Below are 15,170 nucleotides of genomic sequence, written 5' to 3'. Positions count from 1 at the left end.
TGGGTCTAAAGCTGCTTCCACTGTTCTTAGTCTGAAAGACTTGTTCACAATCGTGGTGGATGAACATACTGAAATCTGAAGTATGACACTCCCCAGAGAATAATCCTCCTATATGTATTGCTTATAAGCACAAATCTTAAGGTAGATACATTATTAACATCATTGCACGTCGAGCAGTCAAAAAGCTCTCGCTGTCCCATGTGCAGCACTGTTCACACATTTTCTCAGGTATCTGTGACATCTGCCTCAGGGCATGTAGTACTTTGTAATATATTTGAGAAGATTTCTAATGTGCCACCTCATGGAATGGAGGTGATTATAAACTCGCTGCTCCTCCTTCTTAACACTCTTCCCAGTGTTAAGTGTAAGAAGCAGTTGCAGTTTCAAAAGCATTTAAGATGATCTAAACCAAAAATATACTACTTTTGTCTGATCATATACTGTGGGACCTTCCCTGCCTCTGTGCCCTCATCTTGCACTTCAGAATATTGAATGGTGGTTTTGACCCAAAGCAGCCCTGAATTCTCTTGATGCCAGGAGGCTGGGGTATGTGGACCACTGACCTTGGGGTGAACAGCCTTAGTATTCCCTTAGTGGTGAAAAGGCAAGGCAAGAACATGGACAGAAGGCAAGCTGTAGGCCAGTGACTCTACTGTAACTTAAGGACTGGGAGCAGGCAGTCTGTCCAAGGACAAAAGCCAGGAACTAGTGCTAAGCCCTGCAGCTGAATGACCACAAGGCAGTAGATTGTTTCCTTCCTCAACCAACAGAAAGGATAAGGCACCAGTTGGGCTCACAAGTCAGATTACAGATCACCCAGCCCAATAAGAGGCTGATTGCAGCCAAAGGTGGAGCCTGATGGTGGCATTACCTTGGAAAGTTTATAGCATTTTCAAACCGGCCTAATCTCAAGGCTTGGTCTGGTAGATATGCAGTACCTGATTTATGCACTCACATCACCTAAAGGTGGGGGCTCTTTACCAGGGACTGAGATGACCAGGACCTCCAGTATGACATTCTCTCTCAATTTTTTCTCCCTCTGCATTTTTTCCATCCTTGTCTTGTTAGGGGACTGTAATGACTGTTGAAATCTTACCTCCTTCTACTTCCAGGTTCTCAAAGTCTAGGGAAAAATGTCTAGGGATCACTCTGGAGTTTGTTTTATTGCCTTCATGTTTGCCAAATGTATTTGTGTACAGATTTGTTAAGCTGGTATTTTCACATGCATTTATTGTTTTTTAACTTCAGTTGGAGAATGGACTTTTCAATGCCAGGAGGAGGGAGCATATTCTTATTTTCCATCGTCTGCCCACATTACTGTTATTAGAAAGCTGTGTGCACACACGCATCCTTCTTGTTAATGCCTCTTCCCAGAAAGTAATTTAGAAACCTCTGTGGCTTCAAAGCCACAGTTGCCTGGCATGAAGTTGTCAGACCTTACTCAGCTGTAGTTGATGGGCATCATGAATTGAATTTTCAGCAGAAACCAGAACTTTTATTCATAGTGATTGTAATAAGCTAAAACATGCTGGTTGGTTGTGGTTTTTTCCATCATGGTGCTGAATTTACACTAATTACATTATTCTGAACTGACTTTTAAAACTTAATAAGTTTGATCCATGAGAAAAAGTGTCTACAGTTATAATGATTTCTTTTCTTGCAGTGCATTTTGCAATTACTCTGCAGCAGCACAGAGTGCTCCTACATATGGACCACAAATCAAATTGCCTGATTAGGTGAAATTCTAGACTTTCAGCAAAGTTTAGTCATGCTAAATTGCAGTAATAATTGTTACATCATTTCTGCTCAAGGGAATCTCTCAAATGCTTCAGATATAATTTTGTTTCTAAACTGACTGTATAATTAAATAATACAGTATAGCCAGCAGTAATCTTTCTCCATATTTAAATGTAAATAATACCGGTTCCCAATAGGAGCCATAGCATCCCTAATTGGTTGCAGCTAATAATATATTATGTCTAAAAAATGTTAACTTTAAGGTTATGAAGTCAAGTATTTAGAAGTTGGGCAATGTCAGCATTAACGTTGCCCAGGCAACTTCCATTTTCTTGCCATTTGTTTTCATGCATGTTACAGTTTTTAATTAAACAATCAGTGTTCTTTTTTCCTCCTAAGTCCACTGTCTCATTCAGTGAACTGGTAGTAATTACAGATTTCTTTTTATCTTCCTCATTAAGAGCATGATTCCTAGCATTGTTTAACTCAAATTATCAAAGCCTCGCTCAGAATATTTTCATTCCTTTCCTCCTCTGTGTTTCTATGGTGCTTTTACCACAATTGAGCACTATATCCAGCAAGGATGTGAGTGTCAGGTTGCATAACTCTGTTTTTAGGGAGACCTGGAGTTTCAGGAATCCAGACCCTTGTGATAGGAATGCGGGCTACGGAAGCGATAAGATGTGGAGAATGTAAAACACTTCTGAATGGGTTGTGCAAAGACAAAACACTGAACAGGGAGATCCAGATCCCACTGGAAAGCATACCTAGAATGCACCTTCTGTAGGGCTGCAAGAAAATAATTCATTTTCAATCACTTTTGTACAGTCGGGTCTTAACACTATTCTGGGTTTATGGTTGATAAACTACTTTTTGTACAAAGCTGTCTGAAAAATGCTTATGAATGACAAAAGCTTTGGAATGCTTTTTTCAGAAATAAGAGCATTTCCCAATCTTGCTGTTCCAAATACCACACCATACTTCATCACAAAATCATAGAATGGTTTCGGTTAGAAGGGACCTTAAAGATCATCTAGTTCCAACCCCTCTGCCATGGGCAGGGGCCTTTTTCATTGGACCACATTGCTCAGAGCTCCATCAAACCTGGCCTTAAAAACCTCCAGGAATGGGGTATCCACAGCTTCTCTGGGCAACTTGTTCCAGTGCCTCACTACCTTCACAGTAAAGAATTTTTTTCTGATATGTAATCTAAACCTGCTCTTGTAAATAGTCTCTCCTAGTGACAAGTGCCCACCTCTGGTGCAAAAGTGCTGGCAGTAACAACCTGGGCAGTTAGCTTGAAAACTCTGCCATGAAAAGCTGGGCAAAACTTTTTCTGAGCAGCTGGATCAGCCTCACATGTATAAGATCCTGAAGCTGGAGCACAGGCCACTTCTCCAAGGCCACATGCAAATTCTTTGATGATCAGATAATCTTTCTTCCTTTCCATCTTCCCACAGCCCAATATACTATCTGTCTTTTGCAAAAGTAAGTTAAAGGTCTAGACAGACAAGTTTTATTTAGTGAAACCTGGAGTCATCGTCATTGCAGCCCCATCTTGTATGCAAAAGGAGGGAGGGTCCTGAAGAAAAAAGAATAGTTTGGGTTTTATAATGAAAAATTGTTTCCTTTGCTTTAAAATCCACCATTATCTCCTGCGCTAGATTAAGTGGAATTGCTGTGTACCTTTTACCTTTTTTGTAGTCAGAAACCATTCCGAAACAGAAAGACCAGGATTCAGTCCTTTCCTTTGTCTTCTTTAAAATAAGGATTCAGCAATGACAAACAGTCTTGAACCAGGACTATTTCAGTGTTTGTGAGTTTGAGTTTGAAGTCTCACTGATCTGTTTACTTGCCCTTTTTGTCTATAAATCTCTCTTTTTTGAAAGAACCCTGAAAACCAGTTTCTACCGTATAGACCAGTATTAACCAAAGTGGAATGATTGCAGTTACTGATTTAATTTACATTTTGTAATATGTAGTTACCTGAATTTTTATTTTAAAGGCTTTCAAAGAGACCCTGATGACCCCTAGGGAAATGCCCACAGTGCATGACAGCAAGGCAGGAAGTTCCTGTTAGCCGGCAGCTGCAAAGTTGTGATTTTGGTTTGCACTTCTGGAACTGAATGATTTGGTTACTCCCTAATCCTGTTTTAGGGACCTACATCTTTGATTCCATAGACACACATTGATTTTAGCAAGGATATAGCTCAATGCAGACTTACTCTGATTTTTCATTTGTTGCAGGATAATTTCTTTCTTATCTACTAGATAGTTCCTATTTACTCTGAACTTGTATACAGATGCATCTTATTGGTAAGTAGAGTTAATTAACCGTAGAGAAAAACAACATGTAAACATGCTTATTAGTTGTCTCAAATATGCTGTATACATAAGAAAAAAGTGCATTTATGAAATATTTTGCACTTAATTTATTAGGCAAGGGAAGTATTAACTGTAGTAATGAAATTGATGTATCAATTAATAAAATTGATTGATTCCTTCTGGTCACTAAGGGCCATATGCTGTGTTTGGTATAATTTGGCCTAAAAATTCTCAATCTGCTTGAACACTTTTAAATACATCAGCAGGAATTTATCTGGAAGTTTATATGCCTAATACCTTCTGCAGATCTGTCCCAATGCCCTTTGGGTTTTTAAAATTACAGTATCTCGTCCTCTGCCACCTGGATTTTATTTGCCGCAGCAGAAAAACAGCAATCTGGCTTTCTTGATCCCTTTTTCAGACTAAAATATATTATTCCAAATAAAGAAAATTTTCTCTCAGAACCTACTAACAAAACTGAAAATCAAAGTTTTGTGTAAGCTGGTCATTATTTTTCTTAACCCTATAAACTAAGAACTTGATTTTTTCACAGCAGGAATGACAATGTTTGCACTGTTTTTAAAAACAAACAAACAAAAAAAATAAAATATCTATGTATGTACACCTCAGTTTGTAAGAATGTGGCATAGGTTGAATGAATCATGAAACAGGCTCATTTGGCAGTCAACATTACAGTAGTTTGCTACCTGATTCCGTATATAATTAAACCAAAGCAGGCTTTAATTGAAAAATTTTAGAAGACTCATTTGTTGCCCATATTTCAACCTGAGATTAATGTCTGAGAAGATTATCAGTCTGAAGCTTGCTTAGTCACTTCTATTATTTTGTACTCTGACAAAGTGGGCTAGGTGTTTACCATGTATACAATCAGTTTACAATGAAAAAGCACACCAAATACTGTTTAAAATTATAGCAGATAGATGTGTTAATACATTCTAAAACCAAAGGTGGTTTATCTATATGTTGCATATTGACAGATGAGAGCCAAAATAATTCTTTCTGACAGCCGTTTCAGCTGAAGGTGAGTAAATTATTTAGCTTCAGAAAACACATTTTAAATATTCCAATTAGCAACTGAGTTTTGCAGTAATTTACAGTCAGCTGGTGTCAGGCATGCATACTGGATGCAGCCAGGTTGGTTCTGGCATGCATTGCAGCAGTGAAAACCAGGAGCCAACATTTGCTTTTCAGCTGATTACTCTGGAATCACAGAATTGTAACTAAAATGTCATTAGCCCAGTGTTTGTTTTAGGAACTGAAGTTGGGACTGGTCCAGGTCTCGCTGAAATGTTTTAGGATTTTTGCCACAGGTTTTAGGCAATTGTCCCACTTTGAGCTGAACATACAAGAACTGTTTGACCATTTGGTTACTGAGCCCCTTATACATTCCAATTCAGTGCCCCTTAAATATTTAGGCCCTGCTATGAGCAAAATCATTTCCACAAAGTCAAATTTCTTGTTTTATAACTGCCTGCTATTTACTTTATTATTTTTGGTGAGCTACCCTGGCTCTGAGCTGGCTCTTTCAGGACATGGGGGGTTTAGACTTGCAATACCCTCTATTATATTCCCAAGTGAATGTTTTCCTTTTTAGAGTTAGTCATGAAAGGGCATTTAATTTTGAAACACATACCACATGTTCCCATCCTTTGTTTGCACAGCTGTAAGAGAAGATAACTTCATGGAAAGAACAGTCTTTCCAGCAAGAAAGAATCATCTTCCAAGACAGCCATTTCACTTCCTTTGTGATCCAGCAGCTTCATGGCTTTGTATTGGCTATAGCTTCATATTAGGTTTGCTTGGGCATCTGAAATTAAAATCAGTGTCTTCTTATTATGTGGTATAGATTAGGTTTTAGATTGATGTACCTGAAAATCGGCACTGTGTGAGTGCACAAAGAATGTAATTTATTGACAACTGGAAAGCCATTTTAGCATTACTACATTTTAGTATTACTGGTTGTCTCCAGTTTTCTCCTGCACTGTAAGACTGCAGGTGACTATAAGAGAACAAGACAGGCAGCTGTATACATCTCTTATTAGCTATAAATAAGCCATAGTTTGACATAAAAATAATTTTCATTTAAAATACATAACTTTTCTGAAAGTGAAGAATGTGGAGTTCAGTAGCATGTATTCTTCAAATGAGATCTACAAATATGAAATAAAATAATTTAAACACATTCTAATCACAGAACTGAGCTTAACAGAATGAATGCTACTAAATGCAAGCCTACAGTACTTGGGTGGAATGAGGTGAAACCATTGATAATTTGTGTTTATAATGTCTGCTCCCATATGTACATGGAGAAAAGACTGTATCCCAGAGAAGCACTAGTCTGGAAAAGTCACTTCAACCCAGACAGACCTTTAATCATCAAAAAGTTCCTGATAATGAGGATATCTTACATTTTAAAATTATTTTTTTCAACAAAGGAAGTAGCTCAAGGAACTTAATGGCCTTGACTAATTTTATTTTGTAGCCATTGATCTCATTGTCTCCTTCTTTTTTTGATTCAAATATTTTCAAAGGAAAATCCATATTCTTGCTTTTTCAATTCCTAAATAGTTTGTTAGCTCTGAGAGTACTCCTGTACAAGGAACAGAACATATGAAAAAAACTACAATAAAGAAGTATTTTGCACCAGCAAAATACTGTAGCTTTCAAAAAACCAGTATATCAGTCCAACAGTTTCTTTTTCCAGAAAAATTTGACTTGATTTTTGCAAAGGTTTTACTTTGCTTCACTTGATTTCAGCAAGTATTATATATATGGCTTGAATAGTTTACATTTAAATGAAAAAATATTTGTTCTATGATCAGCCCCTTAAAATAGTTTGTGATCTGTTCTGATAGGCTTTTTTTAAGGAATAGCTATTAGATTAATTTATACTTTTATGTATGATATCTTAATTGTTAATATTTTAATATATTAATTTATACACTATACATTAACTATTGGTATGTAATAATTTATCTTGTAATATATACTATATAAAATTATACATAGTTTTATTTTTTCATTGCCTCAGAGCTTGTAGTCATGTTTATAACAGTATCTTCGCTTTCTGGGTAATTGTAGAGATTTGGAAAAGCAAAATCTTTGCTCAGTGGGGAAACTCCTTTGTGTTGTCAGTTTTTCACTTTTTAATCTTCTAGAGTATTTAAAACAACATGGCATAAATTTGTACCCCTCCTCTTCCCCCTTCTTTCCCCAAAAGCCAGGAAATCCACTATAATTTTATTATTTTTGCAGCAAGAGACAGAAGGCTATATGTTCTTTAGTCCCCAGCAGGTGTTTAGGAATGACTGGATCTTTAGACTGATTGACCCACTCTCCCCTCATTTTTATTTCCACAGTTTTGATACAGTGATTGCCCTCTCTTTATGTGGTACCCTATCTTGGGTATGGTATCTCTCTGAAGCATTAGTGTTATTTTAGACAGCAGTAGTTTGTTCTTTTTTTTTTTTTTTTTTGTGAAGTAAGGTGAAAGTAATTTGACTTTCTCCTCCTTTTGTCTGGTATAGAGTTAGTTTTCTTCTTAGTAGTTTGTGCTTTGCTGTGTTCCAGCCAAAACCAGTACAAATTTGGTTAGATGATGGGCTTCAGAGTAGTTTTCATTCATTCCAGGACTCGGTTCGTTTCTAGTATGTTATGTCGTGCCTTTTCGTTGCTTCTGAGACAGTACTTATGAGGTGAGGCTCTTTGCTTGTTTGCCTCTTGTGTGCCATGCCTGACGTCATGAAACTGATCTTTTGCTACCACGACTGTAGCCTGCTGAGATGGGGAGGTGTTACCACAATCTTTGTGTGTTTTCTGAGGAGGCGTGTAATGCAGAATCAGCTCTACTTAGAAAGCAGTATTTGGGCAAAGCCTACAACTTTTGGATCTTCTTGTTTATCCCAGCAGATGGGAACAATCTGACTCTATCCAGTTCTCTGAGCCTCACAGTGGCGAACCTGATACGATCTTTTAATTTGATTTTCATTAGAACACATAGTCTTTACTAATTACTATTTTTTCTTTTCTAACATGGTGACAGTACTGTCAAACATATCAGGAAATGTGTCAATTCAGATACAAATTGCATGTAAATATTTCCTGTTATTTTCCAGTCAGTGAGACATTTTGTTATTATACTAATTTTCTTCATAATCTATTTGAGGCCCAAAACACCTAAGTGAGTCTAATTGTGTACTTAACATTTGTCCATTTCTGTGTGCAGTGAATGTTGTTGCTGCGGCAGGGCTCCATGAGGGCAGGGCTGTCAGCAAAGCTAGAGTGTTCTGCTTTGGTGATTCCTGCTACCCTTTCCTCTTATGCTTTCCACCTGCACTGTGGTGGGACAGCGCTGTGCGTGGAGACAGGTAATGCAGGTAAGAAGAGTATGTGCCCCAGCGCTGCAACATCTCATTTTCTGTAACCGTACTGTAAACTTCCCTGTTTGTGGAAGAGACATTCCATGCTGCAGGCAAATTCACCAAGGGGCTGAGTGGATTTTCTTGAGCACATCAGTTTTGTACTTAGGAGAGCACAATGTTCCATTAATTTATTTTTCACCCTCTAAGAACAGGATTTGGGACTTAGACTTTTTTAAAGTTCTGTGACAGACAGTCAGCACTCTTACAAAATACTTTACAAAAAAAGAGGTGATATGATGTCTACAGCAAAGCAGCAAAGCCTGTGGATTTCAGGCATCGTTTCCTGCTTTGCATTCATGATTGCTCATGAGATACCATCCATGTTCAGTGCCAGGGCTGAGATCTTGTTCTTAGCAATGCCTTGCAGGCTTGTTGAATTACCAGGTACTATGAGTTTAGTGTTGTAAAATCTTTTTGACTTCTCAAAATAATTTGGTTCCTAATTATTTGTCTTAATATAAGTGATTTACAAGCTTAAAGAGTGCTGCTGCCCTTTTTCACCTCTAATTATTTTCATTTGAGAGGAAATCAATGATAGCCAAGAATTTCTTTGTCACAAAAAGTTTAACATCTTCAGGCATGTTTGACAATGTCCTTGTTACAGAGCCAAGACCATCTTTTCAAACATCAGCTTATCCAATATTTTTGTTATTTTCTTGTCATTAATGTTCTTTTGGACAGCATCTTTTTTTTTCACTTCTGGATGCTGCCTTTCCACCACCCCCCCCCCCGCCATTATCTTTCTTTTTAATTTACAAACTCAAAAAACCTGTTTCATCCCTACTGCCTGTGCTTTGAACAGCTTTCATTATTTCACTATTCAGACCTCAAGGAAACTGTATTTCTTGCAAGGGGAGAGTGTCTTCCCTACCTATAAGTGGGCCATAGCCTCTCACCTACAGCAATAGGTAGAGATTGCTAGTAGTAATGTTCGTTAAAGCCTTTAAATTTGAATTATTCAATGAGAAGTCACTGAACTTGCAAAACCATTCACGGTTAATATCAAATAATTAAAAGACAAGACATTTTGCGTTGGCTATCAAGGGATTTTTAGGCTCTTTATTCAATCCAGTCGAAAATGGTTGCTCACCTCTGAGAAAGAAAAGCTGTAGAGAAAAGTCATAAAATAAATCTCTGGTAGAATCAACAGCAGGATTCATCTCCCATGGCCTGGCCAAAACCATGGGATATACATAGGTTATAAGGAAGTAGTGGGGGATTAACATAGTGCTTCTGTATAGGTATATTTGAGGTAAGTGTGATGTGCTGACAGCTCAGTTCAGACAGCTGGAAATACCAGTGATATGTTGGCAGTGCACATACCACAGAGATGTTCTTGTAAAGTAGCTTGCACATATTCAGTACTTAAAATTTTTACAACAGCATCTTTTGAGAGGACTAGATCAAAGACCAACTGGTATCACTGAGGGGGCACTCACAATTACAATTACAATTCAAAGAAATTAGGTTACATGTTCTGACAAAAATATATCTTGCCAAGATTGCTTGAAGATAGAACTTGATGCCTCAGTCAATTATAATCCGAGTATGCTGCCACCAATCCAGTAGATTTCTTTGTTCCCTTGTACCTTCTTTGCTTTACTGGGTTGGGTGGTATAACACAAACATCTACACTTGATGTACTCTGACCCAAACATTAACAGGAATGATAATGTTTCTGAAGAAGATATAGGTAAGCAGAACTATTATTTTAATATAAAATCTCATCACAGTGGCCTTTGTAACTACAAGAACACTTTGACCAAGCTTACGCTCAGAAGAAACTGGGTCTGGGAGAGACCTCAAAAGCTCATCTAAGCCATCCTCTCAAGGTTCACGCCAGATTCAACTTGGCCTAGATTGTTCCAGGATACTTAATACACCTGTACGGAATAATCTCTGATGTTGAAGATCTCACATGACCTCACCTGCCTTCTCCGGCACTTCCTTCTACTGTTTTTGCTATTAGAAAGCTTTTCCTAATGTCTAGCCGCAAACTTTTGTGCTGCAACTTTTTTCTTCTCCTCCATACTTAAAACTGACTTTACCATAATGCTCACAGGGAGGTGGTAGAAATAAATGAAGTGATTTTGTGGGTATAGGAAACACTTCGTGTGGGTGCAGCTTTTTCTGGCACAGCTGAGTTTTTACAGGTACCACTTCTGTATTTTTGAGAGACTAAAATGGTCTCTTCCAGCTAAAAACCGCACAAATTGGCATAGCCAGTACGAATCTTATCTAAGTACATATTCAGGTAGTGTCAAGGCTTTGTATTTTTGGCTTCACACATACATTAATCTGTAGTTAACTTGAGAGAAGTTCTGGGCTACTGTCCCATAAAAAAATGAGTCACAGGTCCCTTTTGTATAAGTTTTTTCATTGGGACAATGACCCAGGGACTGTACTCAGCACTATTTCAAGTACAAATGTGTTAAGATGCTAACTATTGATAAAATTATAAAGTTTCCGTGATACCATATCAGGTGGAAGATATGCTGGCCAGAGACACTGAGGCAGAAGCAAATTGTACTCACATATAAATTTCTCAAGGATATTTCTGACCAGCCTCAGATCCATCAGGATTTGGGATAAGTGGAGTTATTCTGCCTGCTGTGAATTCCACACTTCAACCTTCTCTTCACTTCTGTCTGACGGGTTTTCTGGACAGCAGCAATGATGGGGGTGTGCTTACTTAGTAAAAAGGCGATTTTAGCTCCTGATTCTGCAGTTCAGTGCCTGACAGAAGTCTTTGTGTCTCTATCCACGTATTTGGAGTTTGTGTAATGGCACACAGAATTTCAGAGCAAATGTTTATATTTCGGAGCAAGATGCTTATATTTCTCCTTCCCTCTGCCCATTATATGTGAGCAGAAATGTTCCCTCTTCTGTGGGTTTTCAGAAGCACTTTGGATATCTTTGTGTCCAGATAGAGAATAAAGAATGCCCTAACAAATGTGGGGGGGATACCCATTACGCTGACTTCAAGAATATGTATTTGCCCTTCTCACCCTAGTCTCAGGTGAATCCATTAAAACATAATCATCCACATATTCAGCAATTTTGCAGTAGCTGCTGAGAGATGCTTGTGTCCTCTGAATCCTCATGTTATGGTCTCACCATGTGATGTTTGCGTGCTGCACTGCTCTGCATTTTCCTGCACTTTTTTTAAATGCTGGGAAACATTTCTGAAGATCTTAATGTTTTTGATAGCTCACAGATGTTGATTATTCCACTGGGCAGATCTTGGGTTGTGGCTCTAATGCTTCAGAAAAAATACATGGACTTGCTTTTGTCTTCTCCCTGGAGCATATACTATCACCACAGAAGAGGTGTGGAAACTGACAACTCAACACCTGCAACAAAGTCCCTACCAAACTCTATTAAACTGAAGAATTCAGCTGCTTAAATGCCATGAGAGAATTCTGTTGATTTGTAAAGAGTAAGCTTGTTGTGCTCTAAGTATTTTGACAGATCTTCAGCTGGTATAAATAATCACCATCAGTGAAAAAAAAAAAGCCTCTTGAATTTGCTTGAGAATTTGGCCATATATCAATGAAGTTTTCAAGCCAAAAAAAACCCCAACCAACCAACCAACCAAAAAAAAACCACAAAAACAAACAAAAAACCCCCCAAAACAACAAAAAAAAACCCACCAAAATCAAACCAACCCAACCAAACAAAAAAACACAAATCAAAACAAAACCAGGCATATCAATTATGTTTGTCCTGGCATTGTATCTAATGGCTGTTTAGCTATCCTAAAAGTACTATAGATTAGATTATTTTAGAGCTAGGGGATTTTCTTAAAGTATTATAGACTTTTTGTTACATTGAAGCTATCCTTTCCAGACAACACTGACTTTTAGGTACCATTGTTATCGATGACCATTCCTCAGTGCAGGACAGACTTAGCTAAGACATATCTCTGTTTTAAGGATATGAAAATAACAGATGGGATCCATCTGCCTGCCATGCATAGGCAGGAAGCAGACTTCTCCCTTTAGCTACGTGATGTTATCTTCAGCCTCAGGATGTTATTTGACTTCTTCTTAAGACACAAAAATAGTTGTGAAGAAACTAAATCTTGCAGCAGTTTTAGAGCTTCTGTAACTTATTTTCATTAGCCTTAATAGGATGAATTTGTGTGTTATCTGGTGCTTGAACTGGTAGCCAATTTTCCCAGTGTGCTTGATAATGGATTCATGCAGCAGCATACTTTACAAGATCATTTTTATGTTGCATTTTCAGGAAACCAATTTGGTTTGCAGGTTGATAGTTTTTAACTGGTGTTGGGAAAGGGGGGAGGAGTAGCTGAGGCATCAACACACATTGATTGAAGTATAGGTGTGTTCTTAGGTTATGTGTTATGTGTTATAGAATAACACAGTGTACAGTATCACTGTGATCTACCACACCTATTCCAGGACTTGTGAAGAGTTCTCTGGTACTGTTATTTGTTATTGCCTGAAAAGTACAGTCAGCATGAGCTAGGGTTGTTTGTGCAGGTGGAGCCGGTTCTAGTACCCTTATTCACTGAAAGATAAACTTAACTTCTGCTAGAGCGTGCACAGAGTTTCTGAAACACTAAATAGCACATAAGAGTAAAGGGATGCTTTGCATTACTGTAGAATGGTCAGGATGCTGTCCTAGCATTACCTGGTGTTTTGTTCTCTGACACCTTTTGATTGTAATTGAAGTGTGAGATACAGTCATTCCATTTATGAAACACTAAATAAGTGCAATGAAGTGGTTTCTCCACAAACCATTAATTAAAAATAAAAATGAAATAAAAAACAAAACAAAAAAAAAAAACCAAACAAAAAAAACCCACACCAAAAAAAACCAACAAAACAAACAAACAAAACCAAAAAACCTACCACACAAAATGCTAAAATGTTTTAATTTTTTATGTTTAATTTTAGTCTTGGAACTGAACCAGGTGATTATTCCTACTTACGGAACTGTACCGGATCAACAAAACCTTCATACTGCTGAATGGGTGGGTACTTCTTTACTTTAACTTGATTGCCTGTAATATATGCTCACATAGATATGCAGCAGACAGTAGCTGTTCCAGAAAACTAGCATTCCTTTGCATTTGCAGCACATGCAGTTCACCTGTGTTGTTGAATCTGAGTTGCTGTTATCCCCATTTCCCTAAAGTTACCTGAAGTCATTGACTCAGATGTGAAAGTACAGGCGCTGGACTCATTTAAGAGTGACCCATATATATTCACTGTAAATCAATACATACACATAGACCTCCTCTCTCTATGTAATTTTGTTCACAAATGTATAGGGTTTGTGTGTGTAAGGATAAATAGTTCTGAACACACCCTACATATAAACACACATATCCTGTAAATTCATACACACCCAGGTATTAGTTGGCTGACAGGTGAGTTCAGGATTCATTTTTACAGAAAGCTTGGAGACACCAGGAAATTCCTTACTTCAGATACTGAAGTGATAAGAAGGAAAAAGACCAAGAGGTGTCTGTTCCCTTTACCAAAGTTCAAATTTGCCAGCTTGCCTGATGTTCTCTGCAGTTAACAGGCTGCTGGCTCTAGCTCAAGATCCCCTGCCTCAAATCTCATAGAAAACCAATACCCACGGTAACGGGAAATGAGTTTCCTTCTGGAAGGTGGATACCCTTGCCTCCCCTGCCTCTGTGTTTTTGCAGCTTCATTTGAAGCTGCTTCAGTCTCTGGAAAAGTGTTTAAACATTTTTGGAAGCATGAGGTGCAACCAAGAGCTTTCATTTCCCAACTGAGTGCTCTCCTTCTTAGACCCTCTGTGGTTCATTGAATTTTTTTTATGTATTTATAGGAAGTGGAATAGCATCAAAACAGCTGGACTGTCATATACCTTGTGGTTAGAACAGTCTCTTCTAGCAACCTTCATAGAATTTATTTTTATTTCTCCTGAAAATTGATGGTCAAAATCAATTTTTATTTTTGGGTATTTTTATATATGTATAATTTTTATTTTGCTAGTAAACTCATGTTTACTAGCAGTTGTAATTTCTTCTCAGTTTTAGCAGCATCTTCTCTGCATTGCTACTTCCGTGTCAGGTCCCCCTTGTCATTCACTGGGTAGTTTCAGTGAGTTGGAGGAGCCAGAAAGATAAAATTGAGATATGCTGAACCTGATTGCTAAATGAATGAGGGCAAATTTCAGGTAGAAATGGAAACCAAAGAAGAAGCCTAACCTTAAATGATTGAATAGAAGGCAAGTACTATGCCTTTTGTATAAACCTAGATGATGCTTTGCACCTGGAAGCATTCTAGAAATTTTATTTCATTTTGCAAGTCATTCTGGAGTAGCCAAAACTAAGTAAGTTATTGGCTAATAGAAGCAGTCCTGTTCTTCTTATGGTACTGTCTCTAATTGCAGGGTCATATGCTAAGTTTGCCACAAGATCCCTGCTCCATTTGACACATGAATAGGATAATTATCTTCAAGAAGCCCAAATTCTGTGTGAATGTTGTTTGTACTACTTCAGCAAGGCGTAAATGTGGCAGGAAATTACAGTGAAGGAATTAAAGGCTCTTATGACCAGTGAAACTGAGTTCAGTTCTAGATAACTGGACTTGTGAAGTCACAGCCAGCTTTTGTTTGTTTCCTGAGTGTCAAAGGAGACCATCTCTGGCCCCAGTTTGCGTT

At 37.9% G+C, this 15,170-nt stretch overlaps 1 protein-coding gene across 2 annotated transcripts in view; it reads left to right on the top strand.

Moving 5' to 3' along the window:
* ANO6 (anoctamin 6) overlaps positions 1 to 15,170 on the top strand; it is an 85,204-nt gene that overhangs the window by 13,846 nt on the left and 56,188 nt on the right. For both annotated transcript variants that reach the window (XM_017829189.1, XM_017829188.1), the window contains exon 2: positions 13,427 to 13,503. In XM_017829189.1, the coding sequence (XP_017684678.1) occupies positions 13,427 to 13,503 (77 nt within the window). The remainder of the gene's footprint in view (positions 1 to 13,426; positions 13,504 to 15,170) is intronic.

Source organism: Lepidothrix coronata, unplaced genomic scaffold, assembly GCF_001604755.1.
Source record: "Lepidothrix coronata isolate B3197 unplaced genomic scaffold, Lepidothrix_coronata-1.0 Scaffold159, whole genome shotgun sequence".
Classification (NCBI taxonomy): domain Eukaryota; kingdom Metazoa; phylum Chordata; class Aves; order Passeriformes; family Pipridae; genus Lepidothrix; species Lepidothrix coronata.
The sequence above is the reverse complement of the archived record's forward strand: the minus strand, read 5'-3'. Positions and strand labels throughout refer to the sequence as shown.